General features: G+C 41.6%; 1 protein-coding gene and 2 long non-coding RNA genes across 3 annotated transcripts in view; all 3 read left to right on the forward strand.

Annotated features, from left to right (window-relative positions):
* The window catches only part of LOC145545278 (uncharacterized), a 131,140-nt gene that overhangs the window by 18,868 nt on the left and 95,387 nt on the right, over positions 1-16,885 (forward strand). The gene's annotated exons all lie outside the window — the stretch shown is intronic.
* LOC145545272 (taste receptor type 2 member 7-like) lies at positions 1,745-5,473 on the forward strand. The gene has a single exon (XM_081589343.1). It carries the CDS (start codon positions 1,745-1,747, stop codon positions 2,672-2,674), a length of 930 nt encoding a protein of 309 aa, XP_081445469.1. The 3' UTR covers positions 2,675-5,473.
* On the forward strand, positions 8,076-16,757 carry LOC145545279 (uncharacterized). The gene is made up of 2 exons (XR_014081991.1): positions 8,076-12,552; positions 14,035-16,757. It is a non-coding gene; the product is annotated as an uncharacterized LOC145545279 (long non-coding RNA).

The following is a 16,885-nucleotide window of genomic DNA, read 5'->3' on the forward strand; positions in this document are numbered from 1 at the left end:
GCACAACTAACTGACTAGGAAAAAGCAATTACAAATAAAAAGTAAGAGGCTAGTTTTCCCTGTTTTAAATAAATACCCCAAGTTCCCAGTTTCTTTGGGAGGGCAGGAGCCTAACCTCAGCTGGCTCCAAGTTGCAAAACTACCTCCCTTCATACAGGTATGAATTCACTTCTCCCTTGTATTAAGCCAATTAACTAAAATGGATGGTTAGCCCAATTGTGGAGAAGGCAATGGCACCCCACTCCGGTACTCTTGCCTGGAAAATCCCATGGACGGAGGACCCTGGTAGGCTGCAGTACAAGGCGTCGCTAAGAGTCGGACACGACTGAGCGACTTCACTTTCACTTTTCACTTTCATGCATTGGAGAAGGAAATGGCAACCCACTCCAGTGTTCTTGCCTGGAGAATCCGAGGGACGGGGGAGCCTGGTGATCTGCCGTCCACGGGGTTGCACAGGGTGGGACACGACTGAAGCGACTTAGCAGCAGCAGCCCAATTATTGCTCAGTTGTGTCCACCTCTTTTGACCCCATGGACTGTAGCCCGCCAGGTTCCTCTGTCCATGGGATTTCCCAGGCAACAATACTGGAGTGGGTTGCCATTCCCTTGTTCAGTGGATCTTTTCAACCCGGGGATCGAACCCACATCTCCTACATTGCAGATGGATTCTTTATCATTTGAGCCATCCAGGAAGCCAATTACCAGGTCAGTTTAAGATAAATTATATGTAATAAATGGTGCTGTCAAGAACTCTTACTTGAAGACTAGTTATTGTTAACCTTGAGAACGTGTGTAATGACTCGTATCTGCTTTGTCATACAGAAAGGTGATATTTCTTTCTGTTTTTGTGATCCTATACCATATTGCCTGAGATGTACGTCAGGCTCTGGTTTAATGCTTATTCAGTAACAAAGTTGTCTTCTTTCTCTACTACCTTGTGGAGAGATGTTCCAGGTTGGGAGCAGATTTTGCTTCTAATTATATTTCCCCAGCAGTTGATAAGCCTTTGTCCCATGCCCTGCAATCCCATTCGCTCCTACAAGCTGCTCCCAGTCAGTGACTGGACAGAGCAGAGATTCAATGGCAGTCCTGCTCCCAGGAGGCTCAGGACCCCTCTGATGTGCACCATTGCCTTGACACTGCCCACCGGCCTTCTTAGAACTTGCTAGGATTGTTTCCTAATACTTTGATTTTTTTCATTCCCTCTCCCTCCCCAAGAGTCAGACTTACATGCTAGTATAACAGCTCCCCAGCCACCTTCTGCTGTCCAGGCACTTCCCTCAGTAATGCCCTGTTTCTCGGAGCATTCAGACCAAGACAAGACATTTTCTAGATTGGAGTTTAGTGTTTCTGGCTTATAACTGAGCTGAGTGAATCAAAAAGTGTCTAAATCCTAAGGAAAAAAAATATTTAAAAATTGATCTCTATCTTGTGTGTTAGCAAACCAGGATTCAAATTCTAATGCATAGCTTTACATGGAAATTAGAGGCAGTGTCACAGCAGTGGTGACACAGACAGAATATTTGCCTTGAAAATCACTAGCTGAGATCTTGAGAGGAATAAAGGTGGTTTTCCCAAAGATAACTAAGACTTTGGGAGCATCCTGAAGGCTTTTCTTTGTTTGCCAGTGAATATTAAAGTACAGGGGAAAGGAACTTATTGAACATTAGAGCTCTGGATGCGTAAATCTATAACCTCATTTATGTCAGTGGGGTACTGAAGGCAGAGATTTCCTGTCAGCAAGCATGGAGGGAACATTGAACAATATACTTATGATCGTTTCTGCTGGAGAATTCCTACTGGGTATTTTGGGAAACGGATTCATTGTGCTGGTTAACTGTATTGATTGGATCAGGAGCAGGAAGTTCTCTCTGATTGACTTTATTCTCACCTGCTTGGCTACTTCCAGAATATTTGTGCTGTGCATAATGATTTCAAGTACAGATTTATATGTAATCTCTGAGGAAATATGGTACAACAAGAATCTCCTGATAAATTTGGGGCTCCTCTGGACAGGATCCAATTATTTCTCCATAGCCTGCACCACCTGCATCAGTGTCTTCTATCTCCTCAGAATAGCCAACTTTTCTAATCTCCTTTTCCTCTGGATGAAATGGAGAGTTCACAAGGTACTTCTCATCATCGCACTGGGGGCTGTCTTCTCTTTCTGCTTGTGCCTTCTTCAAAAGGATATGGTAGTTGAAATCCTGCTCCAAAACCAGGCAAACAGTGAAAAAAATGGGACATTGGACTTTCTAATGATAAAATGCAATTTGTTCCTTACCATAATGTTCCTCATCCCCTTTGTAGTGTCCCTGGCCTCCTTTGTCCTTTTAATCCTCTCCTTATGTGGTCATCTCAGGCGTATGAAGGGTGCGGACTGTAGCACGGAGGCCCATGTGAGAGCCCTGAAGTCTATGATTTCATTCCTGCTCCTCTTCATTATATACTATTTGAGCAATATTATGACAGTGTGGGCCAATCACATTCTAGGTAGTTTTGTGGCAAAGATTGTTGTGAACACACTATTATTTTCCTGTCCTTCTGGCCATCCTTTTCTTCTGATTTTATGGAACAGCAAATTGAAACAGGCTTCACTCTATGTCCTGAGGAAGATGAAGTATTACATGAATCTAAGAAAACCTACTCTTCCAAAAAGAAGTCTGAAGCGATGATCTTCTCAAGAATGAAGACAACACACAGGACTTCATATATGTGTTTTTATTTTATCCTGACTGTTTAAATTCTATTCTGTGATAGGTGATTGAGCTTATTGAAATTATCTTCTTGGGAGTTCCCTTGGTAGCTTAGTGGTTAGGATTCTGGCCTTTCACTGCTGTGGCCTGGATTCAGTTCCAGATTGGATCCTGAAAGCTGCACAGCGTGACTGGAAGCCTGGCCTGCTGCAGTCCATGGGGTCGCAAAGAGTTGGACATGACTGAGTGACTGAACAACAACAAATGACAGGAAAAATAATCTTCCTGGAAAATGCCAAAGAAAAGGATTTTGCTGTGTTTCCATCAAGATGGTGATGATATAACTAATAGTAAAATTATGCATTTTATGTTAGGCAAAATATTAGTTTAATCTCACTTAATTTGCACTATATTGATTTCATTAAAACATATGTATATATAAAGAATAGCCATAAATATGTATTAATGTAGATATATTTACACTTGTAAAGATATATAGAGATTTAATTCCTAAAGAAAGGTAATTATTTTAAGTTTTCATTTAAAAATAGAAAGGAGCACCAAAATAAGGAGAGTAAATATGTTCAGGAATATGTTGAAATTTTAATTAAAAATAAAAGCTGAGTATCTGAACACAAAAATAAAGTTGTTTTAAAGCCTCAGGTCATTAGTGACTACTTCTAGATACAAGCCATGACTTGTTAATATTTCAAATAAAATGCATCGAGGAACAATTAAGTGTTTCAACAATACAAAAGTGGATCAACTAGTAGACTTAATTTGGAATGTATATCATCTGATTAATATATATAATGATTAGTGAGATCGTCTAAGGCTATAGAAGCTAAAAGAAATGATATATGTCAGAAAATGCAAGGATATCCAGGGGATGGCAATATTCCAAATTGCATTTCATGAAAATCTCTTAACAAGGAAACAAATTCCTCAATGCTAAAAAAAAATTTTAGGCAACTGTTGTGGTCCTTTAATGGACCGGAACTTGGGGGTACAGAGTCGACCGATAAGAAAAGAAGGAAGAAAAGAGGCTGGTATTCCCTGGTTTACACAGTGTGCCAATATAACTCTAGGACAAAGAGCTAGCACCGTCTCTGTAGGCTCAGGGTGCCCTCTCGAAGAGGTCTTGAAAGCCCGGGCAAGTAAGTAGACACGGTGGACACCTGTGCTCCGTGGAAACAGCCTGAAACGGAGAGAGGGAGAGAGCGAGAGGCAGAGAGTGAGAGAGAGAGAGAGAGACAGAGAGAATAAGGAAAATGAGGAAAGACACGGTGACCATTGCTCTGGTGGAACAAAGGCATTTATTCAACATATTGTGGGCATATATATACTCTCTTACCAGACAGCCCTTTTTAGCAGAGATAGGGATGAAAAGTCTAACAAGTCATCTAGAAAGCCGGAGGTTAGAATTATTCTCTAGAGAGGGGGTTGTAACAGTTACTTTACATATCAGAAAGGAGGAGACTTGTAAATGGCTGCTGTTCACCATATGGAATTTCCATATGAATGAGATACTTGAATTTCTATTATCCCGGAAAGCCGGCTTGCCAGCTCTCTGGCACCTGTATTCAGGTGCTGTTAAGGAACATAGAATTCATGCAAGACTGAAAACAGCACACAGGAAGCCTCCTATTAAATGTATCCTGACAGGCAACCACAGGTGGCTCAGTGGTAACAAATCTGCTGACCATTGCGGGAGACACAGGAGACACGGGTTTGATCCCTGGGTTAGAAAGATCACTTGGAGAAGGAAATGGCAATCCACTCTACTATTCTTGCCTAGAAAATCCCATGGACCTAGGAGCCTGGTGGGCTGTGGTCCATGGGGTCGCAGATAGCCAGACATGACCGAGCACCTGAGCGCACACACACATAGATTAAAGATTTAGATTTAGTAAAGAATGAGTGCACTAAAAACAAAAATACAGCCAAGGATCAGGGAGCAATTAACACATGGCAAAAGAAAAATGACAAAACAACACCATCTAGACTCCGTAGACCCCAAACTATTTCTGTTTTTCTGTTGCACTCAGACTTATGTTTCAATGTTTTCTTCAATTACTTATTGGTTCCATGATCCTCTCTTCCTCCTCTCTCTCTCATAATGTAGGATATTCTGATGCTTCACTATTTTGATATTGTCACCAACTGCCCAGCATGATTTTAAACCAAGAACATAACACTTAAAAAGCAGACTTACTCACCAGGAAAGACTATCTTTCTCACCTTCTTGATATTTAGCAAGTATTTTTTGGCTGGGTAGATGAACAGAGTCAAAATATATTCCAAATATCACTAAGACATTGGGAATTTTGATGAGATATAAGAACAGTACTTGGAAAGAAAGGTATTTATTTGTGGCTAGATTACAACTATAAAAGCTCTGGTAGCAAGTCAGAGACATAAAAAACCCCAAGACAATGCAGTGACTATTTGGAAATTATAACAACTCATTACCATGGCTAATGTATTAACAATGGAAGTGACAAATAGACTCAAGGGATTAGATCTGGTAGGCAGAGTACCTGAAGAACTGTGGAGAGAGGTTTGTAACATTGTACAGGAGATGGTGACCAAAACCACCCCCCAGAAAAAGAAATAAAAGAAGGCAAAGTGGTTGTCTGAGGAGGTCTTACAAATAGCTAATAAAGAAGATAAGCTAAAGGCAAAGGAAAAAGGGAAAGATTTACTCAACTGAATGCAGAATTCAGAGAATACTAAGGAGAGATCAGAAAGCCTTCTTAAGTGAACAATGCAAAGAAATAGAGGAAAACAATAAATGGAAAAGACTAGAGATCTCTTCAAGAAAATAGGAGATACCAAGGGAACATTCCACTCAAAGATGGACACAATCAGTTCAGTTCAGTTCAGTCGCTCAGTCGTGTTCGACTCTTTGCGACCTCATGAACTGCAGTACGCCAGGCCTCCCTGTGCATCACCAACTCCCTGAGTCCACCCAAACCCATGTCCATCGAGTCGGTGATGCCATCCAGCCATCTCATCCTCTCTTGTCCCCTTCTCCTCCTGCCCTCAATCTTTCCCAGCATCAGAGTCTTTTCCAATGAGTCAGCTCTTCGCATCAGGCGGCCAAAGCACTGGAGTTTCAGCTTCAACATCAGTCTTTCCAATGAATACCCAGGACTGATCTCCTTTAGGATGGACTGGTTGGATCTCCTTGCAGTCCAAGGGACTCTCAAGAGTCTTCTCCAACACCACAGTTCAAAAGCATCAATTCTTCGGCACTCAGCTTTCTTTATAGTCCAACTCTCACATCCATACATGACCACTGGAAAAACCATAGCCTTGACTAGATGGACCTTTTGAACAGTATGAAAAGGCAAAAAGATAAGACACTGAGAGATGAACTCCCCAGGTCAGTGGGTGCCTAACATGCTACTGGAGATCAGTGGAGAAATAACTCCAGAAAGAATGAAGGGATAGAGCCAAAGCAAAAACAACATTCAGTTGTGAATGGGACTGGTGATAGAAGCAAGATTTGATGCTGTAAAGAGCAATATTGCATAGGAACCTGGAATGTTAGGTCCATGAATCAGGGCAAATTGGAAGTGGTCAAACAGGATATGACAAGAGTGAACATCGACAGTCTAGGAATCAGTGAACTAAGATGTACTGGAATGGGTGAATTTAACTTGGATGACCATCATATCTACTGCTGTGGGCAGGAATCCCTTAGAAGAAATGGAGTAGCCATCATAGTCAACAAAAGAGTCTTAAATGCAGTACTTGGATGCAATCTCAAAAATGACAGAATGATCTCTGTTCGTTTCCAAGGCAAACCATTCAATATCACGGTAATTCAAGTCTATGCCCCAACCAGTAACACCGAAGAAGCTGAAGTTGAACAGTTCTATGAAGACCTACAAGACCTTCTAGAACTAACACCGCCCCCCCCGCAAAAAAAAAAAGATGGGCACAATAGAGAAGAGAAATGCAAGGACCTGACAGAAGCAGAAGAGGTGGCAAGAATATACAGAATATACAGAAAAGGTCTTAATGACCGGGATAGCCATGATAGTGTGTTCAACTCACCTAGAGTCAAATATCCTAGAATGTGAAGTCAAGTGGGCCTTAGAAAACATTACTACGAACAAAGCTAGTTGAGGCGATGGAATTCCAGCTGAGTTACTTAAAATCTTAAAAGATGATTCTGTGAAAGTGCTGCAGTCAACATGCCAGCAAATTTGGAAAACTCAGCAGTGTTCACAGGACTGGAAAAGGTCAGTTTTCATTCCAATCTCTAAGAAAGGTGGTGCCAAAGAATGTTCCAATTACCATACAATTGCACTCATTCCACATGCTAGCAAGATGATGCTCAAAATCCTTCAAACTAAGGTTTCAGCAGTATGTGAACTGAGAATGTCCAGATGCACAAACTGGGTTTAGAAAAAGCAGAGGAACCAGAGATCAAATTGCCAACATCTCCTGGATCATAGAAAAAGCAAGATCATTAAAAAACAATCTGCTGGATCATTAAAAAAACCATCTGCTTCATTGACTACACTAAAGCCTTTGACTGTGTCAATCATAACAAACTATGGAAAATTCTTCAAGAGATAGGAATACCAAACCACTACCTTACCTGTCTCCTGAAAAACCTGTATGCAGGTCAAAAAGCAACAGTTAGAACTGGACATGGACCAATGGACCTGTTCAAAATTGGGAAAGGAGTACATCAAGACTTTATATTGTTACCCTGCTTATTTAACTTATATGCAGAGTAATCATGTGAAATGCCAGGCTGGATGACGAACAGCTGGAATCAAGACTGCCACAAGAAATCTCAACAACGTCAGGTATGCAGATGATACCACTTTAATGACAGAAAGGGAAGAGGAGCTAAAGAGTCTTTTGATGAAGATGAAAGAAGAGAGTGAAAAAGCTAGCTTAAAACTCAATATTAAAAAAACTAAGATCATGGCATCCGGTCCCATCACTTCATGGCAAATAGATGGGGAAAAAGTGGAAACAGTGACAGATTTTCTTTTCTTGGACTCCAAAATCACTGTGGACAGTGACTGTAGCCACAAAATTAAAAGACACTTGCTCCTTGGAAGAAAAGCTATGACACACCTGGACAACATAATAAAAAGCAGAGACATCACTTTGCTGGCAAAGGTCCATATAGTCAAAGCTATGATTTTTCCAGTAGTCGTGTACAGATGTGAGAGTTAGACCATAAAGAAGGCTGAGTGCCAAAGAACTGATGTTTTTGAACTGTGGTGCTGGAGAAGACTCTTGAGAGTCCCTTGGACAGCAAGGAGATCAAACCAGTTATTCCAAAGGAAATCAATCCTGAATATTCATTGGAAGGACTGATGCTGAAGTGGAAGCTGCAATACTTTGGCCACCTGATGGGAAGAGCCAAATCATTGGAAAAGATCCTGATGCTGGGAAAGATTGAGGGCAGAGGAGAAGGGGTCAACAGAGAATGAGATAATTGGATGGCATCACTGACTCAATGGATATGAAGTTTGATCAAACTCAGGGAGATAGTGAAGGACAGGGAAACCTGATGTTCTGCAGTCCTTGGGGCCCTAGGGTCAGACACAACTTAGCAACTGAACAACAAAAACAACAACAACATGACCTAAAAGTGTGCTGGGAAATAATGAGCATAGAATGAACTGGCATGTTAAATTTTTACTACACAACCTTAACAGATGCCTAGAGGTGCAGTTGCAACACTCATTAGAACCAGATTATTTCTTGATCATGTACCACGGGTGGTCTCAAATAAATGAATGAATAAGAGTGAAAGCACAGGACTTAGAAAATAGACAGCCAGAGCATAGGGCACAGTAGAGTTTATTGTGAAGGAAGAAAATACAGAAACTATTGAATACTTTAAAATGCAGAGTAGTCTTTCATTCTTCTCATTTCCCAGATAGAGTGCTAATTTGGGTACTGAGTGCTACTTATTAACACTGCTGTTCTCAAGAGAGGTTTTTTCTTTTGATCCCTTCCTAGGGCAATTTAATGTAGATATGGGATGTCTGCATTTTTAGAGAGTAGAATATAAAAAGACTTTGTCTACATATGATATAAAAGCAACTTATTTTCAAGCACCAAAAAACCAGTAAGCAAATTTATTTTTTCTTGCCACTGCCCCTTCAATCCTGTTTTACTGAGTTATTCTTCTCTTTCAAGAATGAGAAAAAGTTATTCTTCTCTGCCTTCTCTTAGGCAGCCCCCACAGCTTCTATCATCACTCATACATCAAATACAGCCCAGACTAAAAATAAAGTTTAAATTTGTCATTCAGTATAAAAGTTCTCCCACTCAGCAATTTCAGACCCCATTCAAGCCTGGAAATCTAACACAGGAGACGATTTTGTTGCAGATTACTATTCATCTCCCCATCATCTGTGCTGCCTTTGGTTCCTTTATGGTTCCGTCTATAGCTAGCATCATCTACAGTTCTCTTTTGGGCTGTCAAAAGCTATCAGTCATCCTGAATATTTTAATGAAAATTCATTCTGTCAAGACACTCTGAGGTTTGAAGACTCCCAAGAAATGACTCCCAGAGAGCTCAGTACAGTCACTGTTATACTTTATTAAAATAAAAAGATATTGATGAAAATCAGCAAAGGCCAAAGGTACATAGAGTGGAGCCCAGAAGAAAACAGGCACAACTTTCAAATTGTCCTATTCTGGTGGAGTTATATGAACAGTGCTTGGTTCACCCAGTAATGATGAATGTATGACTACACATGTAAAGTATTGCCAATGAGAAAAACTCACTGGAGCCTTGGTGTCCAGGGATTTTATTAGGAATTAGTGACATAAACACGGAGTACCCATGTGATTGTAACTACCTGGTCTCCACATCAAATTGAAACAGCATAGCTCTGAGCCCCAAGCAAACAAAAAAGAGCTCACTATAGATGACGTTGTTAGCACAGACTAAACTATCTGGTGTGACTCAAGACCCCAGGTATACAGAGATACTCTTGCTAGGCAAGATATCCCAAGTGCTTAGAGGTTCTCTTCCAGAAGCCAGTCAAGTGTCAAATCTGTCTTTGGAATACGCAGGGTTGAAACATCCTAAGTTTGCAGCATTGACCCTTTACCATCAGCACCTTTGTGGGTTTTATTGGAATCTTTTCACATGGGCTGTCCTATCTGAGGTTCCTATGCTGATTCCTTAAAGGTACTGAATCATAAGAAATGATTATGCTCCTGGTTTCTGATGTTGAACTTTACCTGGACGGTATCTGCCTGGATTACTTTTCTCTTTCATGAGATGATTTTTAGGAGTTCCCTTTCAAGTGACCCATGTCAAACTCCCTTTATAAAGATCATGTCTGGCCCATGAGAAACAGGAAACTTGCCCCAGTGAACTCTGGAAGGGCAGCCATTCTCAAGCAGTCCTCTCTGCTCTAACCATTCTATAGCCACGTTTTGTCTTATAGACTTTTTCAGGTATAATCCCGGTTGTTTGTTGCCCAGTCTCTAGGAGATACATGTCAATTTCTATATATGCTTCTCCTTTCATTTAGATGGTGAGATAAACTGATTATTCTCTTCAAAGAAATGATCTCTTTTAGCCTCTTCTCTTAAGTCTCCATATTAATCATAGGGTGATATGCTAAGGGAAACAGAACCACAAAACTGGCATCATCATCTTTGGTACAGACTTTCTGGGACACTTCAGTAAGTCTCCAAAGCCTCTGCCAAAACACCGAGGGAAACTCCCTTTCATCCTGTTGCCGAGCTTACACCTCGGTGCACAAAAGTGAAGCTAGAGGGAGCCAAGGCCTTGTGCTAGCCTGATGGCATGACTCCAACATAGAAGTCAGTGAACATTTTTCTGTAAAGAGTCAGAGAGTAAATATTTGAGGTTTTCCAAGTCATGTGGTGCTGTGACACCGAGTTCTGCCATTGTAGCTCAAAAGCAGCCACAGCCAATACATAAATGAATGGACATAGCTGTATTTCAACAACTTTACTTACAAAAATAGGCAGCAGCCTGTGGACCATAATTTGCCAACCTAAACTCTAGAGGAACTAAATTTATTAAAAGTCATTAAGCGGAAGCAAATCAATTAAAAAGTTTTATTCTAACAATAAACCTATGACTCTGCTGCCTGGGAATAGAATCTATGAAAGGATCACAAACGGACATCTAAGAACTAAAATAATACTATTTAAAATTAAGATTTAAATGGATGGATATATCAACCAGAGTAGATCAGAAGAAAGAAACTATCATATCGATTTGAAAAGAATATTTTAATATAAAGATTTGTTAACTGGGTATAGAGTTGTTAATAAAATAACTGAAAGGGTGGAAAGAGAACCCTACAGGGTGATGAAGAGATCAACCACAGGAAGTAGCTCTCATTCCTAGGGTTAAGGAACAAAGGAGAGAGGTTAAAATGATTAAAGCCTAGAAACCTAGAAAAGGGAACCCATGGCACTGAATTTCAGACCTTAAGGAAGATGCATTGCTCAGCTGGTACTGTGACTCTCAGCCTATAGAAGTGGCCTTCTGAACATGAGGGAGAGGTTGTGCTGGGACTACACTAAGAAGATGGAGAGCAGGCTGGTGGTCCGAGGGAGGGTTCAGTACAGCACCAGAAAAGCTGAAAACTGGATTCAGCTGCTCCGAGGGGAAGGAAATGCTGGCAGGGTGAAGAAACACTGCTGGAGTGGTGCTCACAGAAATGAGTAGACAGGGAGCATGTAGGAATCCAGCTGGAAATAAACTGGAGATAACAAATCCCATTTTCCTTCATTGGCCTTACAGTCTCCTTCAACCATCCTTTATTGGAAGAGCCTAACATAGAGCCCCTCCTTGATAGGCAAGAATACAGGAGTGGTTGCCATGCCTGCCTCCAGGGATCTTCCTGACCCAGGGATTGAAATTGCTTCTCTTATGTCTCCTGCATTGGCAGGAGTGTTCTTTACCACTAGTGCCACCTGGGAAAGCCCAAGTGGATCTGTAAGGCTACAGTATATCATGCAGAACCATCATGCTACTATGTCCTCATATAGACCTTATTTAAGCGTGTGAAAGTCGGTCGCTCAGTCATGTCCAACTCTTTGAGACCCCATGGACTGTATCCTGCCAGCTTCCTCTGTCCATGGAATTCTCCAGGCCAGAATACTAGAGTGGACAGCTGTTCCCTTCTCCAGGGGATCTTCCCAACCCAGAGATTGAACCCAGGTCTCCTGTATTGCAGGCAGATTCTTTTACCGTCTGAGCCACCGATTGTTCATTATTCATGTGATCATCATGAATTGGATATTATATGAGCCACTAAGCCACAAATCTGGGCATGGATAGTTGAAATCTATAATTAAGTAGAAATTATGTAGAATAGAGACATCTTGAACAGGTCTGAGGTTCAGTTCAGTTCAGTTACTCAGTCGTGTTCGACTCTTTGTGACCCCATGGACTGCAGCACACCAGGCTTTCCTGTCCATCACCAATTCCCAGTCTACTCAAACTCATGTCCATCAAATTGGTGATGCCATCCAACCATCTTATCCTCTGTTGTCCCTTTCTTCCCATACCTTCAATCTTTCCCAGCATCAGGGTCTTATACAATGAGTCAGGTCTTCACATCAGGTGGCCAAAGTGTTGGAGTTGCAGCTTCAGCATCAGTCCTTCCAATGAATATTCAGGACTGATTTCCTTTAGGATGGACTGGTTGGATCTCCTTGCAGTCCAAGGGACTCTCAAGAGTCTTCTCCAGCACCACAGTTCAAAAGCATGAATGCTTTGGTGCTCAGCTTTCTTTATAGTCCAACTCTCACATCCATACTTGACTACTGGAAAAACCATAGCTTTGACTAGACGGAACTTTCTTGGTAAAGTAATGTCTCTGCTTTTTAATATGCTGTCTAGGTTGGTCATAGCTTTTCTTCCAAGGAAATAGCGTCTTTTAATTTCATGGCTGTAGTCAGGGTGGAGATCTTCCTGGGGAGAGAGTCGTGAAGGAGGAGAAGTTTCCACACAGTAGGAAACCCTCTCACAGGTGGGTCTGTGGGGACTTTTGGAATCTCAGAAGGCAACATAACCAAGAGAAAAAAAAGAAAAAAAACCCCCAAACCCTACAGAATACACGCCTAACTGCAACTGCAGAAAAGAGAACTTTCCCATGAAAGTCTCTAACCTAAGAACCCAACGGGCATCCTGGCCCACTCAGAGAACAAAGGATTGAGTGAATACCAAAGGAGAGCTAGCCAGCTGTGTACCAGCTGTGTACCGGCCCCTCCCCACCTGGGGGCAGAGAGGCAGGCTTGAGACAGCCAGAGCCCGAAGGCAAGGGGCTGCTACAATCTCAGCCCCAGAGCTGGCATCTTCTGCCAGGAGGGTTGCAGCCTGAGATCAGCTTTCCAGAGGCGACATATGGCATATCTGAGATGGTGCTCTCGTGGCATACCCGGAAAACTGAGTGGTTGGGATGGGGAGGTGATTAAGGTGCATGACCCACCTGGGACAGTGCGCTCATCAAGCACCTGGTTGTCTGAACTGCTCAGATCTGGGCATACAAAATGTATGCCCAACTCACAGAGACTGAGCCAGAACTGTATCCTGTGGTGATATGGGTCAGCAGTGGCCTGCTGCAGGGGCTCTGGGTGCAGCAGACCTGGGTATGGCATAAGCATTCTTGAAGGAGGTCGACATTAACCCCACCATAGAACTATCAGAACTTACACAGGAGTGGGGAAACAGACTCTTGGAGGGCACAAACAAAACCTTGTGTGCCCCAGGACCCAGGAGAAAAGAGCAGTGACCCCACAGGAGACTGACCCAGACATGCCCATGGAATCTCTGGAATCACCAGGAATCTCTGGCAGAGGCGTAAGTCGGTGGAGGCCTGCTGTAGGGTTGGGGGCACTGAGTGCAGCAGTGCATGCATGGGACCTTTTGAAGGAGGTCACCATTATCTTCATTACCTCCACAATAGTTTGGCCCCAGGCAAATAGCAGGGAGGGAACACAGCCCCACCCATTGACGGAAAATTGGATTAAAGATTTACTGAACACGGCCCTGCCCATCAGAACAAGACCCAGTTTCCCCCTCAGTCAGTCTCTCCCATTAGGAAGTTTCCATAAGCTTCTTATCCTTCTCCATCAGAAGGCAGACAGAATGAAAACCACAATCACAGAAAACTAACCAAACTGATCACATGGACCACAGCCTTGTCTAACTCAATGAAACTATGAGCCATGCCGTGCAGGGCCACCCAAGGTGGACAGGTCATGGCAGAGAGTTCCGACAAAACATGGTCCACTGGAGAAGGGAATGGCAAACCACTTCAGTATTCTTGCCTTGAGAATCCCATGGACAGTATGAAAAGGCAAAAAGGTATGACACTGAAAGATGAACTCCCCAGGTTGGTAGATGCCCAATATAATACTGGAGAAGAGTGGAGAAATAACTCCAGAAAGAATGAAGAGATGGAGCCAAAGGAAAAACAACACCCAGTTGTGGATGTGATGGGTGATGGAAGTAAAGTCCGATGCTGTAGAGTAATACTGCATAGGAACCTGGAATGTTAGGTCCATGAATCAAGGCAAATTGGAAGTTGTCAAACAGGATGTGGCAAGAGTGAACATCGACATTTTAGGAATCCGTGAACTAAAATGGACTGGAATGGGTGAATTTAACTCAGAAGACCATTATATCTACTACTGTGGGCAAGAATCCCTTAGAAGAAATGGAGTAGTCCTCATACTCAACAAAAGAGTCTGAAATGCAGTACTTGGATGCAATCTCAAAAACAGCAGAATCATTTCTGTTTGTTTCCAAGCAAACCATTCAATATCACAGTAATCCAAGTCTATGCCCTTAATGCTGAAGAAGCTGAAGTTGAATGGTTCTATGAACAGGTCTGAAAGTCACAAGTAAACTACATGAGCAGATGATGTAGACCACTTTAATGTCAATTCCAATTGCATTATCTGATCTCTTTTAGTCCACACTTCATAGATCATTGAATTGTCTCAATTCATGTAGAAGAGCCTAGATTTTCTGAAAAGCTTTAGCTTGTTCGGGCCCTACTCACAATTAGCAGCATTATGATTATTCTGCAAACAAACAAGTGAAAGTAGCACACTCAGGTTTTTATTAACTATGAAATCCAAAAGCCCTATCAAATGTACCCTTTTTAGAGGTTAAGAGGTACAAAGCTCAGCAGGTTGTCTTTCACAATGGAAGGGAATTATGATACTGAGATTAGATTCATATGTTGCCTGCCAAATTTCCTAAAAACTTCAGACTCTGTGTCTTACCTTGTAATGCAGTGACCCCTACTGTGAATGCTTCATAATTTATCAGCAGAATAGCATTTTCTGGTTACATCTACATGATAAAGAATTTTAATATGAAAATTGGTGTTGGAGGTTCCTATTTCACACCTCAAATTTGTAAATCAAATGATGTAATTCTTTGGGAGAGGAGAACAAATTTTTATTCAAAAGAGTGAAAATTAATCCAGGCCTTAATTTACATGGTAGCAAATGAGAATTTGGCCTTAAAATCATCTCTGTACATAGAATATTACTGTAGCTGACATCTGGACCAAGACTGGAAATTCTTGGCAGGGCTGTATGGGAATGTCCAATGAGTGTTACAGAAAGTGATTCCACACTTTTGTTACAGATTGCTGGGCTTCCTAGCTAAAAAGAAGAGCCACAATTAAACAAAGGAGAAGAACAACTATTGCACAATCAAACATAAAGCTTATATCATTATCTAGTAAATCATCTGGAAATTAGTCAACAAACTATGAATCAGAGTTTTCTCTTTGCAGTCATGTTGAATATATTGGAGAAGGTTTTCATGGTTGTGACTGGTGGGGAATTTATAATAGGAATTTTAGGGAATGGATTTATCGGACTCACAACTTGCATTGCCTGGATTAGAAATCAGAAGTTAAGCTTGGTTGACTTCATTCTTACCAGTTTGGCCTTTGCCAGAATCAGTCAATTATGGATAACCACTGTCATGTTTTTTTCAATGATGTTCTATCAGGCAGGCTTTGGTATTGTGGGAAGAAAATATATCTTTTTTTGTATCTGGATACTGGCCAGTCACTCAAGCACTTGGCTTGCCACTTGCCTTGCTGTCTTTTATTTCCTGAAGATCACCACTTTCTCCCATCCTCCTTTCCTTTGGCTAAAATGGAGAATTAACAAGGTTGTTTTCATGCTTCCACTGGTATCTGTGCCCTTTCTAGTTGTAAGTTTTCCTTGGCCACATATTGTTGATGTCTTCTGGTGTCATGTCCAAAAGATGCATGAGAGAAATATGACTGAGTTATGCAATGTGAATGAATATCAAAATTAAAATTTTATTCTTATCTTCACTATGGAGTCCCTCCCCTCCTTCTTCCTTTCCCTGATTTCCTTTCTCCTGTTGCTCCATTCTTTGTGGAAACACAAGAAGAACATTGCACACACTGTCAGGGATTCCAGAGACCCCCGTGTGGAGGCCCATTTCAGGGCCATGAAAGCTGTGTTTTTCTTTCTCGTGCTCTTTGTCCTGTACCAATTTGGCCTTTTCATGACATTTGAGGGGCATTTTTTCCTACAGAACAAGCTGGTTGTGATGTTTGGTTATATGTTAGGAATGCTGTATCCTTCAAGTCACTCATATGTTTTAATTTTTGGAAACAGCCAAATGAGGAAATTCTTCTTGGTGATTCTTTGGCACCTGAAGTGTGGCCTGAAAGGAAGGCACTGTTGGCTGTGTAGGTAGGCCTGGGACAAAAGTCATCGACAAGCCTTAGTGGAATCTGCCTTGCTTCATGGAATTCTTCCTTTTGCATATATACTGTGTCATGAGTATCACCACAGTTCTCCCAAGGCCTGGATAGAGCTCTAATCTAGTATGTATGTACGTGTGTGTGCACTCAGTAGTGTCCAACTCTTTGCGACCCCATGGACTATAGCCCACCAGGCTCCTCTGTTTAATCTAGTAGCCAGAGGAAAAAATTGTAGAGAAGTATTGCCTCTTAGAGCTGTTAGAACTTTTGTATATCTGCTTAAAAAAAAAAACAAAAACGAAAAAGACTGTGTATAGTCATACCACTAACACAGATCTGCAAAAGAGGGAGGTTGTTAGAAATTAAAAATCATCAACATTAAATTTAGTTCCTCTAAATAGCCACCTAGTCCCTGTGATAATATGGATTTAGT

Source organism: Giraffa tippelskirchi, chromosome 4 (assembly GCF_054371585.1).
Source record: "Giraffa tippelskirchi isolate mGirTip1 chromosome 4, T2T-mGirTip1v1.2.pri, whole genome shotgun sequence".
Lineage (NCBI taxonomy): Eukaryota > Metazoa > Chordata > Mammalia > Artiodactyla > Giraffidae > Giraffa > Giraffa tippelskirchi.

What these genes read in the sequence shown, in the direction of transcription:
- LOC145545272 (XM_081589343.1), top strand. Translation starts at nt 1,745, where the DNA reads ATGGAGGGAACATTGAACAATATACTTATGATCGTTTCTGCTGGAGAA.